The sequence below is a fragment of the Amblyomma americanum genome, chromosome 1 (assembly GCF_052857255.1).
Source record: "Amblyomma americanum isolate KBUSLIRL-KWMA chromosome 1, ASM5285725v1, whole genome shotgun sequence".
Lineage (NCBI taxonomy): Eukaryota > Metazoa > Arthropoda > Arachnida > Ixodida > Ixodidae > Amblyomma > Amblyomma americanum.
This window is the reverse complement of record NC_135497.1, coordinates 92,534,715-92,550,056: the sequence shown is the minus strand read 5'-3', so window position 1 is coordinate 92,550,056 and position 15,342 is coordinate 92,534,715. Positions and strand designations below refer to the sequence as shown.

Below are 15,342 nucleotides of genomic sequence, written 5' to 3'. Positions count from 1 at the left end.
ACATGTTGATGTGTCACCTGGCAGAGTTCAACGCCGTAAAAGTGTTTAGATATGTAGATGATTATTTAATTCTTTTTGATGATAGCAATGATTCTTTCCAGGCAGATGTAACGCAAGCATTGTTAGTCTTTCAGAGATTGTTCGAACCACTCGTGTTAACGCATGAGCTGCCGACTAACGACACCATCCGGTTCCTAGATTTAAGTATCACGTGTACGAGAGATCATATCTGCTGGACATACGATCCACGAGGCAAAAAAAGTGTCCTACCGTTCAACTCGGCACATTCTAAACTAGTAAAACGTTCCATTATTAACCTGTGTTTGACAAATGCTTTGCAAAAATCCTGTCCACATACCATGGAGCGCAGTTTTTATCAACAGACTGCAAGGTTGAAAGAAAGTGGTTATCCGGAGCAGATCATCATCTCGGTGGCTGAAAGAATCTATAGGGAAGTGAAGAGTAAAAGCAAAGGAAGTATGAAAGCTTCGGCTGAGAGTCAACAAAAACGAAACCTGGTTGTAGTACCCTATTTGCACAGCATCTCCCACAATTTGAAACGAATAGGCAAAAAAGTGAAGTTGAGAGTATTGTTTTCAGCCCCGGAAAAGCTGTCAAAGCTTTGTAAGCTTACTCAGACGTGTGGTACACCACGTGTGCAGTGCTCCAAAAAACACCGGTCTCCGTTTGTACCTTGTACCAAGGGTGTGGTGTATCAGATTCCGTTAAGCTGTGGGAAAGTCTATATAGGACAATCGGGCCGATGCCTTAACGACCGACTCCGAGAACACTACAATAATTATGACAATCTGCGCAAGAGAAACATACGAGAAGGAAATCTCGCTGTACACTGCAGCGAATGCAATAAGTGCATACCACGGTTCCAGGACACTACGATTTTAGGTAGAAGCAGCGATCAGACCACGAGGGAGATTATCGAGGCAAAAGCCATCCAACAGAAAGGGGACATGTGCGTCAGCGCTGTGTCCTTAGTACTCCTGGATAAAGAACTTGGATTCTTGCAGGCCGCAGGCGCGCACCTGTAAATTTCAACACTCTTTAAATAATGGGTCTTATGCTGTTTTAGTTAATGTGTTTTATACCGTTTCAGCCCTGTTTTTGTCAATGTATTTTCTTTTATCTTTTATTTTTTTGTGACAACGGGAGCCCATATACAGCTTCACCCTGCTTTTGCATTTTGGTATCATAGTTTTTTGGTAGTTTTTTCGAATGTTGTTCCTTCACCGTTATTGATCATGACACCCTTTAGGTGGTTTAGGCGGCACGTGTCTTTCAGTGTTTTCCATTCGTGTTTTTTCAGGGTTTTTATCTAGAGTATCAGTGATTTTAGATGGCACATGTAGTAGGACGTTTTGACATCTTCTGAGTCACATGTTAAAAATTTTTGTATAAAAGTCGCTTATTTTTCCAATAAAGCTCAGTTGAAAGTCAGCGCTGTGTTTCGTTCCCTTTTCTGTCCGTCCGTGTTTCGTGTGCGCTGCAAACACCTACAGCTTCAGAAAGCACAATTTCTGCTGAGTACATCTCATTCTAGCAATGTGGAAGTTCAGGAAGTGCTTGGAAAAAGGCTGCTTATATCGCTCGTCAAGGCAATACGCACAGACATCAAGTACCCTTGGAACTTGCATTCTCATGTGCCAACTGAAGAAAAATATATTACATTTTTAAAACTTTTGAACCAACGAAAATTTGTTTGAGTTTTTCAACAAATCTTTCCCCTAGTATATATCAACCATTCAAAATATTTTTCTACACTGTGCCAGTACAATTCTCATGTTGTCTAGGCTCCTAATGGGCACAGAAATTATGTCTACTAGCCAAACTTTTTCCCTCACGTCAGGCTCATGCAAGAACGGTATTTAACCATGGAGCATGCGCACACTATAGTGCTAAACTTAATGGGGCATGCAGTAATCTACCTGTAATATGGAGCCCTCCTTCCAAGCGTCGCTGTTTGCCACGTCTCCAGATACAGGGACACCGTTGTATTCCAGAGAAACTGGCAACTCTTCTTGCGATTCAGATTTCGTTGCATCTTCATCTGAGCAGCCATTCTTCTTCCTCTTGCGTTTCTTTTTACCTTCTTCAACGTTAGCAATATTGATAGCTATCCTATTAAGTACTGAACGAAGTTCCTCAGTTAGGGAACGATTTAATGTATACTGTCGTTCTTTGACGTCCCGCGAAGCATACTTAAATGACAACCGTAGCAATTTTCTTTCGGAGTTATGGCTAACGTAAGCATATTTCTCTGCAGCGACAGCAGCAGACGACATTCTTATTTTGCACTGCCACGAGAAATGTGGCAATTTCGAGCTCAAGAAACGCACGAATATCATTTCTAATTACATGGCCAAACGCGTTGCTCCCTTACAAAATGAATCTAAGGCCGTGAAGTATTCTGGATCACATTTAGAATTGACATCAAAGGCGAATGAAAAGATTACCAACGTGCCTCGCGGTGATGACGATGGCAACGATGTGAAGGTTGGAGTGTTGGTGTGTTGATCTATGGACTTTAAAATTCCAGATCTAAATGTAACCAATTGTTAAAAACAAAAATAAAATACGTTGATAGTTTTTGTGTTAATTTTGGATTCTAAATTTGACCACTTGAATGCACTATCATGATGATGGTGATGGTAGCCTGCCTTTGTGAAACAAATAATCATACTTAATGTGTCCTGTCCTAAAAAATTTAAAAAGAACGGGAGAAACTACAAAGGAAAGGACGCAAAAGAAAAAAACAGATATCTCGTGCTTACTTGTGCTTGTACGTGCGCGTCATCTGGCGCCTCTTTTGATCTTTGTGGCCTTTCCGGCGTTTCATTTCGCGCACTTTTTTAAAGTGGCTGTGCTAAAAAGCACTCGCAAGCATTCTTTGCTGGATTACTGTGAGCTTGATGCGCGGCTACACGGACAGCACTAGCGATTTAGCTACAGATGATGCAAGCTCTTCGTGCTGCTATCGGAGGTACTGTACCACTGTTTTCTTCGCTTCTCTTGCCTTGTTTAGGTCAACTCCATGCGTGCAAGTTCTTCAGGCAGTTCACAATTAAGTGGCAGCCATGTCATGCATAGATTATCTATGCGTATGCATAGCAAGCGTATACGCTTGCTATGCGCATGGCCTCAACACCTGCACAGCTTCTATTTGAAAGTGAAAGTGTTGCCTGGACAGCTGGCGCAGAGGACTAGAATTCTTGGCTGTAAACAACAGGTGCTAGAAGCAAACCGAAACCTTCCGCTAGCATTTGAAAAATCAGTACGCGATTAGCACACTTGCGTTATATGAGGCTCTCGGTGGAGGACCACGGCAGCCGACGTGCGAAATGACTACCGAGCAAGTTTTTTCACGCAAAGGTCCGCCCGCAACCACACGGGGACGAAAATATATCACATGCAACGGAAGTTGGACAACGTCGAGCTCCCGTGCACCAACTCCAAAGACAGAGCTAGTGCTCTCCGTTACCGGAAGCTCCCGTCTTTTGTTGCTCAAGATTTCAAACTGAACACGCCCACTGCTTTTCGCGCGATCCACGAGCATCCCAGTGACAACACCAGATCTCAGGGATATCCGAATCTTAGCCAAATATCCTAATACCTTTGAGTACTTACAAGCATATTCTTTCTATGTGTCCCGACGCGTTATCCGGTCGATATCCCGTTCGGGTGATATTACGGACGTTTGCTTGAATCACGTTCCCTGCGATATACGTTCCCTACCATATTGTTCCCTTTCACCCAGAAGGCAGGACAGGCGCTGCCTTGAACTTTGCCCTAACCCCTGTTCTTTTTTTTTTTTTTTTGACACCTGTGCACTCTTGTGACGCTAGAAATTTCGAACAATTTGTACTGGGTTTCTGAGTGTACCTATATTTTATAGATAGCAGCATTTTTCTGCAGTAGTCATCAGCATTTGTGCAATCGATGGGTGGTGAGTCACGGTCACAGCCAATCGAGGCGGCCGAGGATCACTTCAGATGTTCCTGGGTGCTATCAATCGTCCGCTGCGAGTGCCGTTTGTGTGACGTCAGATTAGAGGTTCGCATTTGTTGCCTGCTGAACTCAGTCAACACTAATCTGGGTGATTTTACCTCTGAGCGGAGCTGGAGCCATTTTCATTCGTTTGCAGCAGCTTTGATGGGGTGCATGATAGGAGTAAAGTTTGCGAGCCTCTGAAAGGCTCGCATCGCTCAGCGTACGATCGTGCGTTTTCGTATTTCGCCTCCATCGAAATACGGCCACCGCGGCCAGGATCGAACCCGCGACCTTAGGATCAGTGATGTACGCTGATGACACAGCTTTAATATTTGTAGGAGACACAATCGATGAACTCAACAAAAAGATAAACGAAGAGATGGAAATGGTTCTTAACTGGTTTACTAACAACCACCTCTCCGTTAACATTCAGAAAACCAAATATACTTTGTTCCGCTCTAGGGGAAAAAAATTAAACTACCAAAATGTTGCTTTGTATTTGAATAACCAGCCAATACAAGAAGTAAGCAGTTTTAAAGATTTTACCTCTGAGCGGAGCTGGAGCCATTTTCATTCGTTTGCAGCAGCTTTGATGGGGTGCATGATAGGAGTAAAGTTTGCGAGCCTCTGAAAGGCTCGCATCGCTCAGCGTACGATCGTGCGTTTTCGTATTTCGCCTCCATCGAAATACGGCCACCGCGGCCAGGATCGAACCCGCGACCTTAGGATCAGTGATGTACGCTGATGACACAGCTTTAATATTTGTAGGAGACACAATCGATGAACTCAACAAAAAGATAAACGAAGAGATGGAAATGGTTCTTAACTGGTTTACTAACAACCACCTCTCCGTTAACATTCAGAAAACCAAATATACTTTGTTCCGCTCTAGGGGAAAAAAATTAAACTACCAAAATGTTGCTTTGTATTTGAATAACCAGCCAATACAAGAAGTAAGCAGTTTTAAATATCTTGGCGTATATCTTGATTCTGATATGCACTGGAAGAATCAAGTAAAGCAAGTTTGCTCAAAGCTGGCATATGGTTGCCATATTTTATTACAAGCGTGAGAATGCTTTAATTTCTCTATACTCCGAATACTCTACTTTGCTTTTATACAAAGCCAGCTAATCTACTGCATGGAGTCATGGGGTAACACATACCCCACATATCTCGAACCTGTAATCCGATTGCAGAAGAGAGCGATAAGAATAATTACTTATTCAAAATATACTGACTCTACTGAACCACTTTTCAAGTCCACCGGCATTCTACCTTTCCATTCCATGTATACATTAAAGATAGCCCAGACAATTCATAAAATACTACAGCTCAATGAACCGCTTCCCCACAGTATCTTTATAACTCCTAAAAGGGAGACTAGGGCTGCTTAGTGCAAAACATTTCAATTTGCCCGCCTGTCACAATACTTACGGGCAAAGATTATTAGAATTCAATGGAGTTTTAATCTGGAATGGCATTCCTAATGAGGTTAAAACAGAAACAAATTTTGTACAATCCCTCAAAATGTTCCTGATGAATATGTGAAGTATATGGTATGAATTTTTTACTTTTTGTTTCGAAGAGAACTATGTTTTTGTGGGCGTTTTGTTTGTATTCCTGTATTTTTTCTCCGCAAATCTTATAACGTTCTAATTTTTATTTTAGGAATAGAAATGTTCGTTTCCGCGTGCTGCAAATATGTTGTATTGTATTGTGTTGGACCCGAAACTAGCCCCTGGCTATGGGTCCAGTTATTATTGTACATATTGAATTGTGCTCAGTTTCATTTTCGAATAAAAAAAAATAAAAGAAAAAAGCCGCTGCCACCGCGGCGGGTGTAGTGACAAATCATACTTTTGTTGTTGTTGTTACATTATCCCCAGCCAACCAGTTTTATTACATTCACCATGGCCTGGGAAATGATCTGCGCTCTATCATAAAATGTCTTTATACAAATAAGCCGCCATAGGAGACTGCGCGCGCAAAGTAGTTGTGTAGTTCTGTGGCACTCCCCTTTCTTTTTATCGCAGTTTGGCCACTTTTCCTCGCCTTCGCATAAATCGTTTGCTCTATCACTTAGCGGCTTTGACTGAATTTTAGGCATGAATGAACTTCTGAGAATGCACTCGCAGGTGATAATTTTTTGGCAGAAGAGCCATTGGTTGGCTGATGCTCCGAGGATAGCGTGAGCGCTGCGTTTTGTAAATGCTTTCTCAGTACTGCGAAGATGCGAGCCTGCGTACGAAATATCGCCTTGCTTGAACCCCATCCGCACGGTCGAATAGGGACAACTAAGTCACCTAGGGAGAACGCCGGGGACATCATGTCCAAAATTTTCCTCGAGTTGGGTTTCATTGTGTCGGAGGAGGTTCGGCAACAGCGCGATGGATACAGCGGCGCACTTGGTATGTGAGGAACCTGGCAGTGATCAGCTTACTTCTCTACGTGCAGCGTGTTTAGTGGCCCTCGAACAAAAGTGGTCCTGATATCCCGGTACTCGGACGAAGCCTGCGCCGCACGCCCGATGTGCACCTATGTCCCCACGTTGTATCGCCCAACATGGGCTGAGGTACCACTGATGGGATAGGTTTTGAAGCTTGGGTTTTTATCATTCAAAGGGAATATTCAAGACAGGAGGTTTCGACGCGTTGATATACAAGCTAGCGAAAGACACAGTGGCCTAGAAGTAATGTAATTGACGGTCGCCGAAAGGCTGTGAAAATGCGTGTGGCGCAGTTTGCTCGAGAGGTGGCGCCATCTGTGGAGCCGGTAAACAACCAATTCATGTAGTAGTGTGCTGCACGGTGTTTGCTTTTTCTGAACGAGCAAGGGAAATGTCCGGCTGCATGGGTGGTATGAAACGTGAAAAAGAAAAAACAGACTACTTAAGAGCAGAATTTTCATACGCGGTAACCTTTATATACACTGTTTAGAAGGTCTCGTCCGTTGTGGTCCCATGGTGTAATGGTTAGCACTCTGGACTTTGAATCCAGCGATCCGAGTTCAAATCTCGGTGGGACCTCGGTATTTTTTGTGTTTTTTTTTTATTTTCGTGGTGTAATGGTTAGCACTCTGGACTTCGAATCCAGCGATCCGAGTTCAAATCTCGGTGGGACCTCGGTATTTTTTTTCGCGTTTTTTTTTATTCTCTGCGTTTTCTTTATTTGGCATTGTACGATTTTCATTGCATGGTAGTGCCGGTGGTCATTCCTCTGGCGCAATTTAAAGGAATTCTTAGGGGCTTTGATTTGCTTCGCTGTCTGGCTTCAGTCGTCGCACTCGTAAGGAAGACATGAAGTACTTCTCTGCGCTGCTTCCAGTAAATGTGGTCGGGTGCTTTTCAGCCTGCATTACTTCAGCTTTTATCGCGGCCTCTTCCATCATCCGCAGCTAGAAATCAACGAAACAGTAGGTGCGGGGCGGGCGGTTTACAGTTCGTTTCGCTGGAGCGCGTCTCTTGCTAGTTTGGTTCGGCGCCCTTGCCCGCTCTAGGGGGTGCGTACCGCATCGGGTGTAGCGCCAAGCGCTAAGGGTGGCGTAGCAGTTGCATACGGGGGGATGGGTGTAACCACAGCGACTAAGCTGCGTTTGGCACCTCAGCCTTCGTGTTCCAAATTCTGCAGGTAGCGATCAAAAAGCGCTTGCCCCTCACTTTCGACCAGTTTTCTAGCAGAACATTGCCGTACTTATCGCTAAACGCGTTTCAACCTGCTCAGATAATGTTTGCTTTTCTTGCCAATTCAGTTATGATTCAATTTTCGAAGTGTCAGTCCAAACATTCATCTAGTCGCAAACTGTTTGCTGTGTTGATTTCTTTGTCGCTATCTTTTTTTTTCAACAGAAAATTTTGCGGACTTGTTTTCCTGCCTTTTCTAACTGAGACAGGCGTGTGAATGATGTAGAGTCGTGCCCCGTTAATACAACCCCTTTTATTTTGGAAACTCGCTGTCCGGACAATGGACAGAGTAATAATTCAGGGTAACGAACCGGAATTTTTTTGGGCTTGGTTCAGGTTCAAGTTCGTGCCTTTCGGGTTCAGTTCCCCAGTTCGGCTCCGGAGCGACTTTCTGTACTGGTTCGAACCAGTCGGAAAAGCTTCGAACGGATTCAAATGGGTTCAAACGGGTTGAGGACCAAAAAAAAAAAAAATTCTGAACGTAGATAGGTTTTAATCAACCTTGTTATGCTGCTTACTTTTCGGTGTGACATTAGTATATAAAAATGCAAAATTTGTTTAATGTGGGTTGTTTTCACTTTACCCACTTTAATTTACTGTCCGCGGCAAAGAGGAATTTACGGCAAGAGCAGCAAAATCTGAAGATGAACTAATGTAAATCGACTATGTATACGCTGGAATCCATCTCACGTGGTACATGAGGTGAAAAGGTGGCGGATTTTGCATCTACAAAACCATCCAGCTTCAGCAGTTTCGGAGACCCTGTCGCGCGAGTAATAGGTATTCGCTGGAGCTCGTGTTAGTCGGGAATTTCTCCTACTCGGAGTACTTCCGCGGGTGCCGTCAGGACCGCCTCATGCGCTCTCTACGTTAGCGCACACAATTGAGAGCGGAAGCTGTCCTGCATCGGCGGCTGTATACAGGCAGACACCTTTCCGTCACCCCAAAACCGACTTGCCAGTCGTCCCCGAAAGCGAAAGATTCAACGCTCGTGTTTGCGACTTTCTCGCCGTCGTCTGTTTTGCGCTGTTTTGATTTCGAGACTCCTCTTATTGACGGCTATGCTCGCCGCGCTGCTGCAAATGTTTCCTGGGATATTTTACAATAAAAACGAGCTCGGGTATCGGCAAGATGTGATTCTATGACCGTCTTGATCATTGGGGCTGCACGAACAGCGCAACCACGTCAAAGCATTCTTGCGCGGTGCTTTTTTTTTTTTTTTTGTCATGAGGGAATGCTGGATGAGTCTGCACGACGGTTGTAGGCGGTAGTATGATGAATCACTGGTTGTCTCGCAAAGGCAGGATCGCGCAGTCCTGAAGAAGGAGCACGAAACGTCCTTGGAGCGGCATATTTTCTCGTTTATAAGTAGTTGGGGGCCGCTAGGTCTTGATTTTGTGAAAACAATGTTCCTCCCTGTAAATTAAATCATCTCCCTATGCGACTCTCTTTCGTCCGCGACTAGGGGCTGAATACGTCATTTCTGACATGCGGTTGTACAGCTTTACAGTTTACTAGAACATGTTAATTGTTTCTACACTGCTCCCGCATGCTTCTATATTGCCTGGTTCTAATAAGGCAACCTGATTTAGTCTCATATAGGAGGGCACTGCCTCTTGAATTATCATACAGCGTTTCCTTCCGGATTTTATTCTTACCCGCTCTGCATTCCCGCAATGATTATTTCGTTCGCATTTTTTGCCTCCACTTTGCAGTCTCGATTTCGCGGACCTTCTTTTTGATGTTTGTTATTGCCCCGTTGTTGCCTGTGTAGCCTCTCTTAAGCATTCTGCTCCTTTCATTGCGCATAAGCGCTAATCCGATAGGTACCAACCCTGAGCAAAATCGTCCGTTGTCTGTTCGCAGCTGGCCTAGCGCGAGCGCTCCGTCCCGCGGCATTGCCCGCTCACCGTCGTCTTCTACGTATGCACAAATCCGCGCTTTCGCACTGATTCGAATGTAGTAAACATTCTCTGTAGTTTTTTTTTTTCTTCCATCGCGTGTCCGCGTTTCTACTGTACAAATATTTGAATGCTTTGGCTGCCCACCTCTTTATTTTTCGTAGTCGTTCCTCAAACGATAGTTTGCTCTGCACTTCCCTCGCCTTAAAGGGGCTCTGAAACACCTTCCGATGAAAGCACATCAACTCGCTTAATCACTGCATTGTGCTGTCATGAAAATCTGAGCCAAGTAATACACTACTACACGCAGCAGAGAACCCACAATCACGCGCGAAAGTGGACGATCCCTTCCCGGCGACTTTTTCATGCTCGCACCCTCCTCCGTCGCTCGCATTTGCGTATACATGTTGAGAGGTGGCTGCTGGTTAGATTTTTTCAGACGTCAGGCAGCTACCAAGGCCGCGGCCAATCAGCCGCGTAGCTCCGGCGGGCCAGAAAGTTCTCCCCCGGAGGTGGGGCCGGTGGAGGAGCGCCGACCTTCCAGCGTGCAAAAAGTGACGAGAGGAGAGGGAAAAGCGCGAAGACGCTGAAATTCAAATTCTGACTGCAGATAACTGAGCTTCTACAAAGGGCATTAGAATTATTTTTTCTTTTTTTTTTTTTGCTGGACAGTATTCGTGAAGAGGCGTGCTTTAACGTCCCAGCCATACTGTAACTTTATTAGAGCCCCTTTAAAGGACGACCAACCCATATCTCGATCACTGTACAGTTTTGCTTGTCTTTCCCTGGGCCCCTAAAGCTAATTTTCCCACCGTTCTTTGGTTAATCTCTAGCCTTTGGACTACGTCTGATTTTAAGCACAGTACCGCGTTCGCAAAAGTCAGTCCCCTGGAATGTCTGCGAGGACTGTAGACACCCCGTCTACAGTTCTCGTATTACTTCATATCTATTGTATCCCTGCAGTGCTCTATGCTTCACTATGGCCGCGTTCCTCTTTCTTTTCGCCTTGAGATGTTCTTCATGGGTCTTTAAATATTCCCTTTCTTCGTCAGTCCACACCCCCAGACATTTGCACTTCTCTACGCGCGGTATTTCACGCTCCTCTGTCAGGACCGGCAGGGGGCTGGATTGCGACCAGACTGGCTGTGTCTGTGATTAGCCGTTCGCTTTCCTGCCTGCTGTTTGTTTCGTCACATTGACGTCATGACCAGATGAAATGGATCGTTACAGAATAGCACTTGCCACAATTACTGTGACGTCACCGAACTCAGTGGTTGAACTCTCAGGAACAACCAGTGCTGGTACAGCCATGACGTCGTCAGACTCGTGCACGGTAGACCAGGTTGGCCGGTCGATCGTGACGTCAAGGTGCACTTCAAAGTTGGCGCCGACGAAGACCGAAACAACCGGTACGAAATCGTTTCTAGTAATTACTAACGCTGCGCACTGGTGTTTAGAGCTCATTTTCATGGTTACTAAGCCCACAGGCCTCTCTTTTAAGGCAGATAAAACGGACACCCAACAAATTTATTTATGGTTTTATGGTTTATGGGGATTTAACATCCCAAAGGGACTCGGACTATGAGGGAAGCCGTAGTGAAGGGCTCCGGAAAGTTCGGCCACCTGGGGTTCTTTAACGTGCACTGACATCGCACAGTACACGGGCCTCTCGAATTTCGCCTCCATCGAAATTCGACCGCCGCGGCCGGGATCGAACCCGCGTCTTTAGGGCCTGCAGGCGAGCGCCATAACCACTCAGCCACCGCGCCGGCTAAAAACTTTGTGTCTGTATGCCTTTAAGCGTGGTGTCAAGTTACACGTATCGAATGCAGCCGCCTGAATTCACGGTGTTTTACGTAACGTTAACAAGGGTTAAAAGCATGATAAAGAATTGGTGCTAGTTGTCGAGAATAGCACTCAACTGTTACCTGCAGCAGGATGGGTTAGTGGATTTTTTTTATTTTAAAACAAGTTAACAGCCAGAAAACTTCCCTGGCCACTTTACATGGAATACGCCGCATATGACTAAATACTCATGTGAAGCTGCAGCTTGCAGTGAAAACACATTGCGAATTCTATTAACCCTTACCTATTGACGTCGCCTTCTTCTGATCGGTGTACACTTTTATCCTCTAGGAATTGTTTGAACCGTCGCTTCAAGCGACTAATCCTTAGAGCGCTTAAGACTCATGTAATTTCTTTTTGTATATCTGTAATGGTCTTAAAGCTGTTATACCCCAAAGAAATCAGTTGTTCGCCTCAGTTGGGTACCTAGAACAGAGTAAGCAACTTTGGCCAGGCCGCCGTCTTATACCATAATGGCGGAGGGGTGCCCGAGCCGTCGGCGATTGTCGGCCAGTTATCCCATTTGTGTGATAGTCGATGAAAACAGCTGGGTGCAGTTAGGTCGCATTCTCCTTTCCTTTTTATTATTATTTTTTGTAGCGCGTCTTATTTATTACATGTGTCTGATTAAAATGTGCCAGCTGGCTTCGGAAGCCTGGAGCCGATTCCTCGAAACGGCCAACACGTTTGCGACTTGCTCGCGCCCCTGACCTAGTCAGTCATCGGCACGGGTAGCACGAAGCGTTAGAACGATGTATACAAAATGTTCCAACGTTTCGACAAGAAGACTTGTTTTAGTCTGCAGCAACGTTGCATGTTAGACTTAAACATTATGCCAGCCTTACAAATTAAACATGACGTTTCTTACGCCTTAAAAGTTAGTTTAATAATATTTCTGTTCTAAATATTAACGTACATAATGTTTAAATATTCAATGTAAACTAACAATACATGTGTATGTCAAACCCTGTGGCCCGAGGCTTTTTCTACGACTCGATCAGATCACCTTCAATTGACAGGATTTTCCAGCTATTGCATTTTGGCTGCCATAGATTTGCATACTTAGCGCCAAAAATTCATGACAAATTTTGGCGCTGTTGTCTCTCCGGATCATTTGCGTCCGCTTGGGTTCTTTGACGTGTAGCGAAATCTCAATTACAGATCAGAACACGCGGTTAGCAATATAACCTTCGAACTTGCGCTCGATCAGCAGAACGCAATAGCCGGCAGAGCCACGCGGCGATATATTCCCGAACTACATAGTCTCTTGTCTATCCGCCTACTCGGAACGCATGTAGGCTTGGACTTTATCAGCTGCCAGGCTGCACGCTGTACTATGCGCGTGGTAATTAAGTTACGAGAAAATGGAACGAATCCGATCGCCCCAGGTAGCACCGAGACGTTATAATTATGATTTTATTTGTTTCAGTCAAACGTTAATTCATTACGTTCGATGTCCTTTTTTTCGCACGCTTCTGAAGCTTTAAAGTATTTTTTTTTCTAACGTTATTTCAACGATCACGCAATAGTTAACCTACCTATGTGCAACCTTCGCTAAAATGTCAGTCCTCCGGCAGGAACTGACCCGCCATTTGTGAGAATACGCAGTTTCAGTCAACACTGCAACGGGCAACGAAAGCGACAATAGAGCGCTATAGCAGAGCACAGCTAATACATGCAGCTTCAAAGGGTTCACGCTTGCGTACCTATAGCCAGAAGTGTATCCTAGTAAGTGTTAGTGGTGAATAGGTAATTAGTAATTTGGCAATGAAATTTTGGCGCTATATGTGTGCAATCTATGGCAGGCACAATCCAAGTGGTTCAACTGCAATATTCTGTTCACGAAAGAACAACATTGATATATGACGAGTGTAACAATTTTTGTAATACAGCGCCTGAAATATCCTTGTGTTGCTAATTTTCAGTTATGATTCGAACTTCATTCGTGGAACTAGTGTTTAGGATATAATATAAACGTCTATTTTTTACAATTTGCATAGCGTTCCAATCTATAGCGCATAACGTTGTTGCAACATACAGAATTATATAAGGACGTGACGTTGCATTGGGGCTACATGGGGCGCTTGGTCATGGCTCCGCCTGAAGGTACATACCTTTTTTTTTTGCTCAGAAACATGTTTGCCTGACATCCCGCTTTATGATGTGCTTTCCGAGCAGGTGAGTGCACAACCTCTCACCCCCCCTGGTTGCATTTTACGACGGCATGCCCATCGCTGTTGCGATAACGGCTGCCAGTTATGGATCGTGCGTGCGCGTCAGCACGTCTACCCCCCCCCCCCCCCCCTCCCATTTGATCCTCTTATTCCTGTGCACAACTTTTGACTCGACGTGAAATTTGCCGTGTTGCCTTTGTGTAAACGCTGTTTACGCTAAAAAAAAAGAAAAGATGAACGCGTAACCGCGCAGCAAGTATACTTTGCTCGCGCGAAGTTCTCATGCCGCAAGCAAGTGCATGCGCCCTTCCGCCAGCCGGACTTCGGCCGGCTTCCCCGTTTTGCCATCCTCCGCTGTATGTTTGTGTCAGCAAAATACGTGTTATTTTAAGACTGGGATTTTACGACAGGGATGCGGGTTTCACGAGCCGACGCAACGCACGAGCTCCACAGGGCAGGACGGCGCCGAAGCGCGTGGTCAGAATGAGAGGAAGAAAGATTGCTTTACTCCCCCTCCTGGACGAAGAATTGAAGGCGATAGCTCTGTCACCCTTCCCGCCTCACAGGTTTGCAAATAGGCTGTGCTGCTGTCCAATAGGCGAAATAGAATGTTTTTCCGTTCAGCATACGGCGACGCCCACAAATTGGCCCCGGTGAAGGACCCTTACACGAAAAAAAAAAAAGAAGAGTGCATGTTCTTTCGGAATCTTGCACGCTATATATATAGTGGAGCCTTTGCAGGACCATGACAGCGCAGTTCTTATAAGGTATTGAGCCTCAATTTCTGAACAGATGATTTTCGTTGACATATGTAAATACGCGAGGCTGTTTGTTTGATAGCAACCATCGCTGGGCACATGCGACTAACGGAAGCGCGAGGAGTTTTTTGCATGAATATCCCTGTAATATGGCAAGCCGTGCGCCGGCATGCGTAATTCTTTTTGCAGTTCGTTATTGTCCCGTGTCTTCGCTGAAGCTGGAAACATGCACTCAGACGGGCGGATGGTAAGAGCCCGAATAGGATCGGACGGAAAAAGTGTATCAGAGTGGCCTTGCATTCATTACGTGCCTTCCAGCCACTGCTAACGAACAGAGAACGCAAGGCGCGTTTGCTCCAAGAATATAATGCTCGTGGAAGGCCACCTCACATATTGCTCTCGCTTACCACTTGTGCACTCGATTAAAAAATAAATATTCGTGTCTAAAGTTGGACGCCCCACTCCAGCTGTAGTCTACATATATAGTGTTGTGAGCGTGCGCTTTTTCTTTCTTCTTATGAACATAACACGCATGCAATCTGTATGCGTTTATTATTGTATAAATATATTATTTGTGTATATTACCTCTCCCCCTATCTTTTCTGTCCCCCCACCTCCTCCATTTCGGGCCGCCGCCGTGGCTCAGTGGTTATGGCGCTCGCTTGCTGGCCCGAAAGACGCGGGTTCGATCCCGACCACGGCGGTTGAATTTCGATGGAGGCGAAATTCTAGAGGCCCGTGTGCTGTGCGATGTCAGTGCACATTAAAGAAACCCCAGGTGGCCGAAATTTCCGGAGCCCTCCATTACGGCGTCCATCATAGCCTGAGCTGCTTTTGGACGTTGAACTACCATAAACCAAACCTTTTTCATTTAATTTCTTCACCCTGCCTGCGATCCTTTATTTCCGCTGCCCCAGCTCAGGTGCTCCCGAAGCGATGGCAGATTCCGGGGATAGCAAAATATTTTCCTTCCTTTTATCATT

The 15,342-nt window shown here is 45.2% G+C and overlaps 2 protein-coding genes and 1 non-coding gene across 7 annotated transcripts in view; 2 read left to right on the top strand and 1 right to left on the bottom strand.

The window, feature by feature from the left end:
* LOC144113234 (2',5'-phosphodiesterase 12) overlaps positions 1-2,527 on the bottom strand; it is a 41,256-nt gene extending 38,729 nt beyond the window's left edge. For all 3 annotated transcript variants that reach the window (XR_013310715.1, XR_013310714.1, XM_077646208.1), the window contains exon 1: positions 1,941-2,527. Coding sequence is in view for 1 of the 3 variants with exons in the window: in XM_077646208.1 (XP_077502334.1) it covers positions 1,941-2,360 (420 nt within the window). In the remaining 2 variants the exon portion in view is untranslated. The remainder of the gene's footprint in view (positions 1-1,940) is intronic.
* A 3,777-nt stretch (positions 2,528-6,304) lies between these two features.
* The window catches only part of LOC144133867 (uncharacterized), a 45,681-nt gene continuing 36,643 nt past the window's right edge, over positions 6,305-15,342 (top strand). For 2 of the 3 annotated variants that reach the window (XM_077666950.1, XM_077666943.1), the window contains exon 1: positions 6,305-6,410. In XM_077666950.1, coding sequence (XP_077523076.1) covers positions 6,329-6,410 — 82 coding nt within the window. In that variant the 5' untranslated portion in view covers positions 6,305-6,328. Of the gene's footprint in view, positions 6,411-13,558; positions 13,606-15,342 lie in introns of all 3 variants that reach the window. The other variant, XM_077666937.1, reaches the window with a different exon arrangement.
* On the top strand, positions 6,956-7,027 carry TRNAQ-UUG (transfer RNA glutamine (anticodon UUG)). Its single transcript has one exon. It is a non-coding gene; the product is annotated as a tRNA-Gln (tRNA).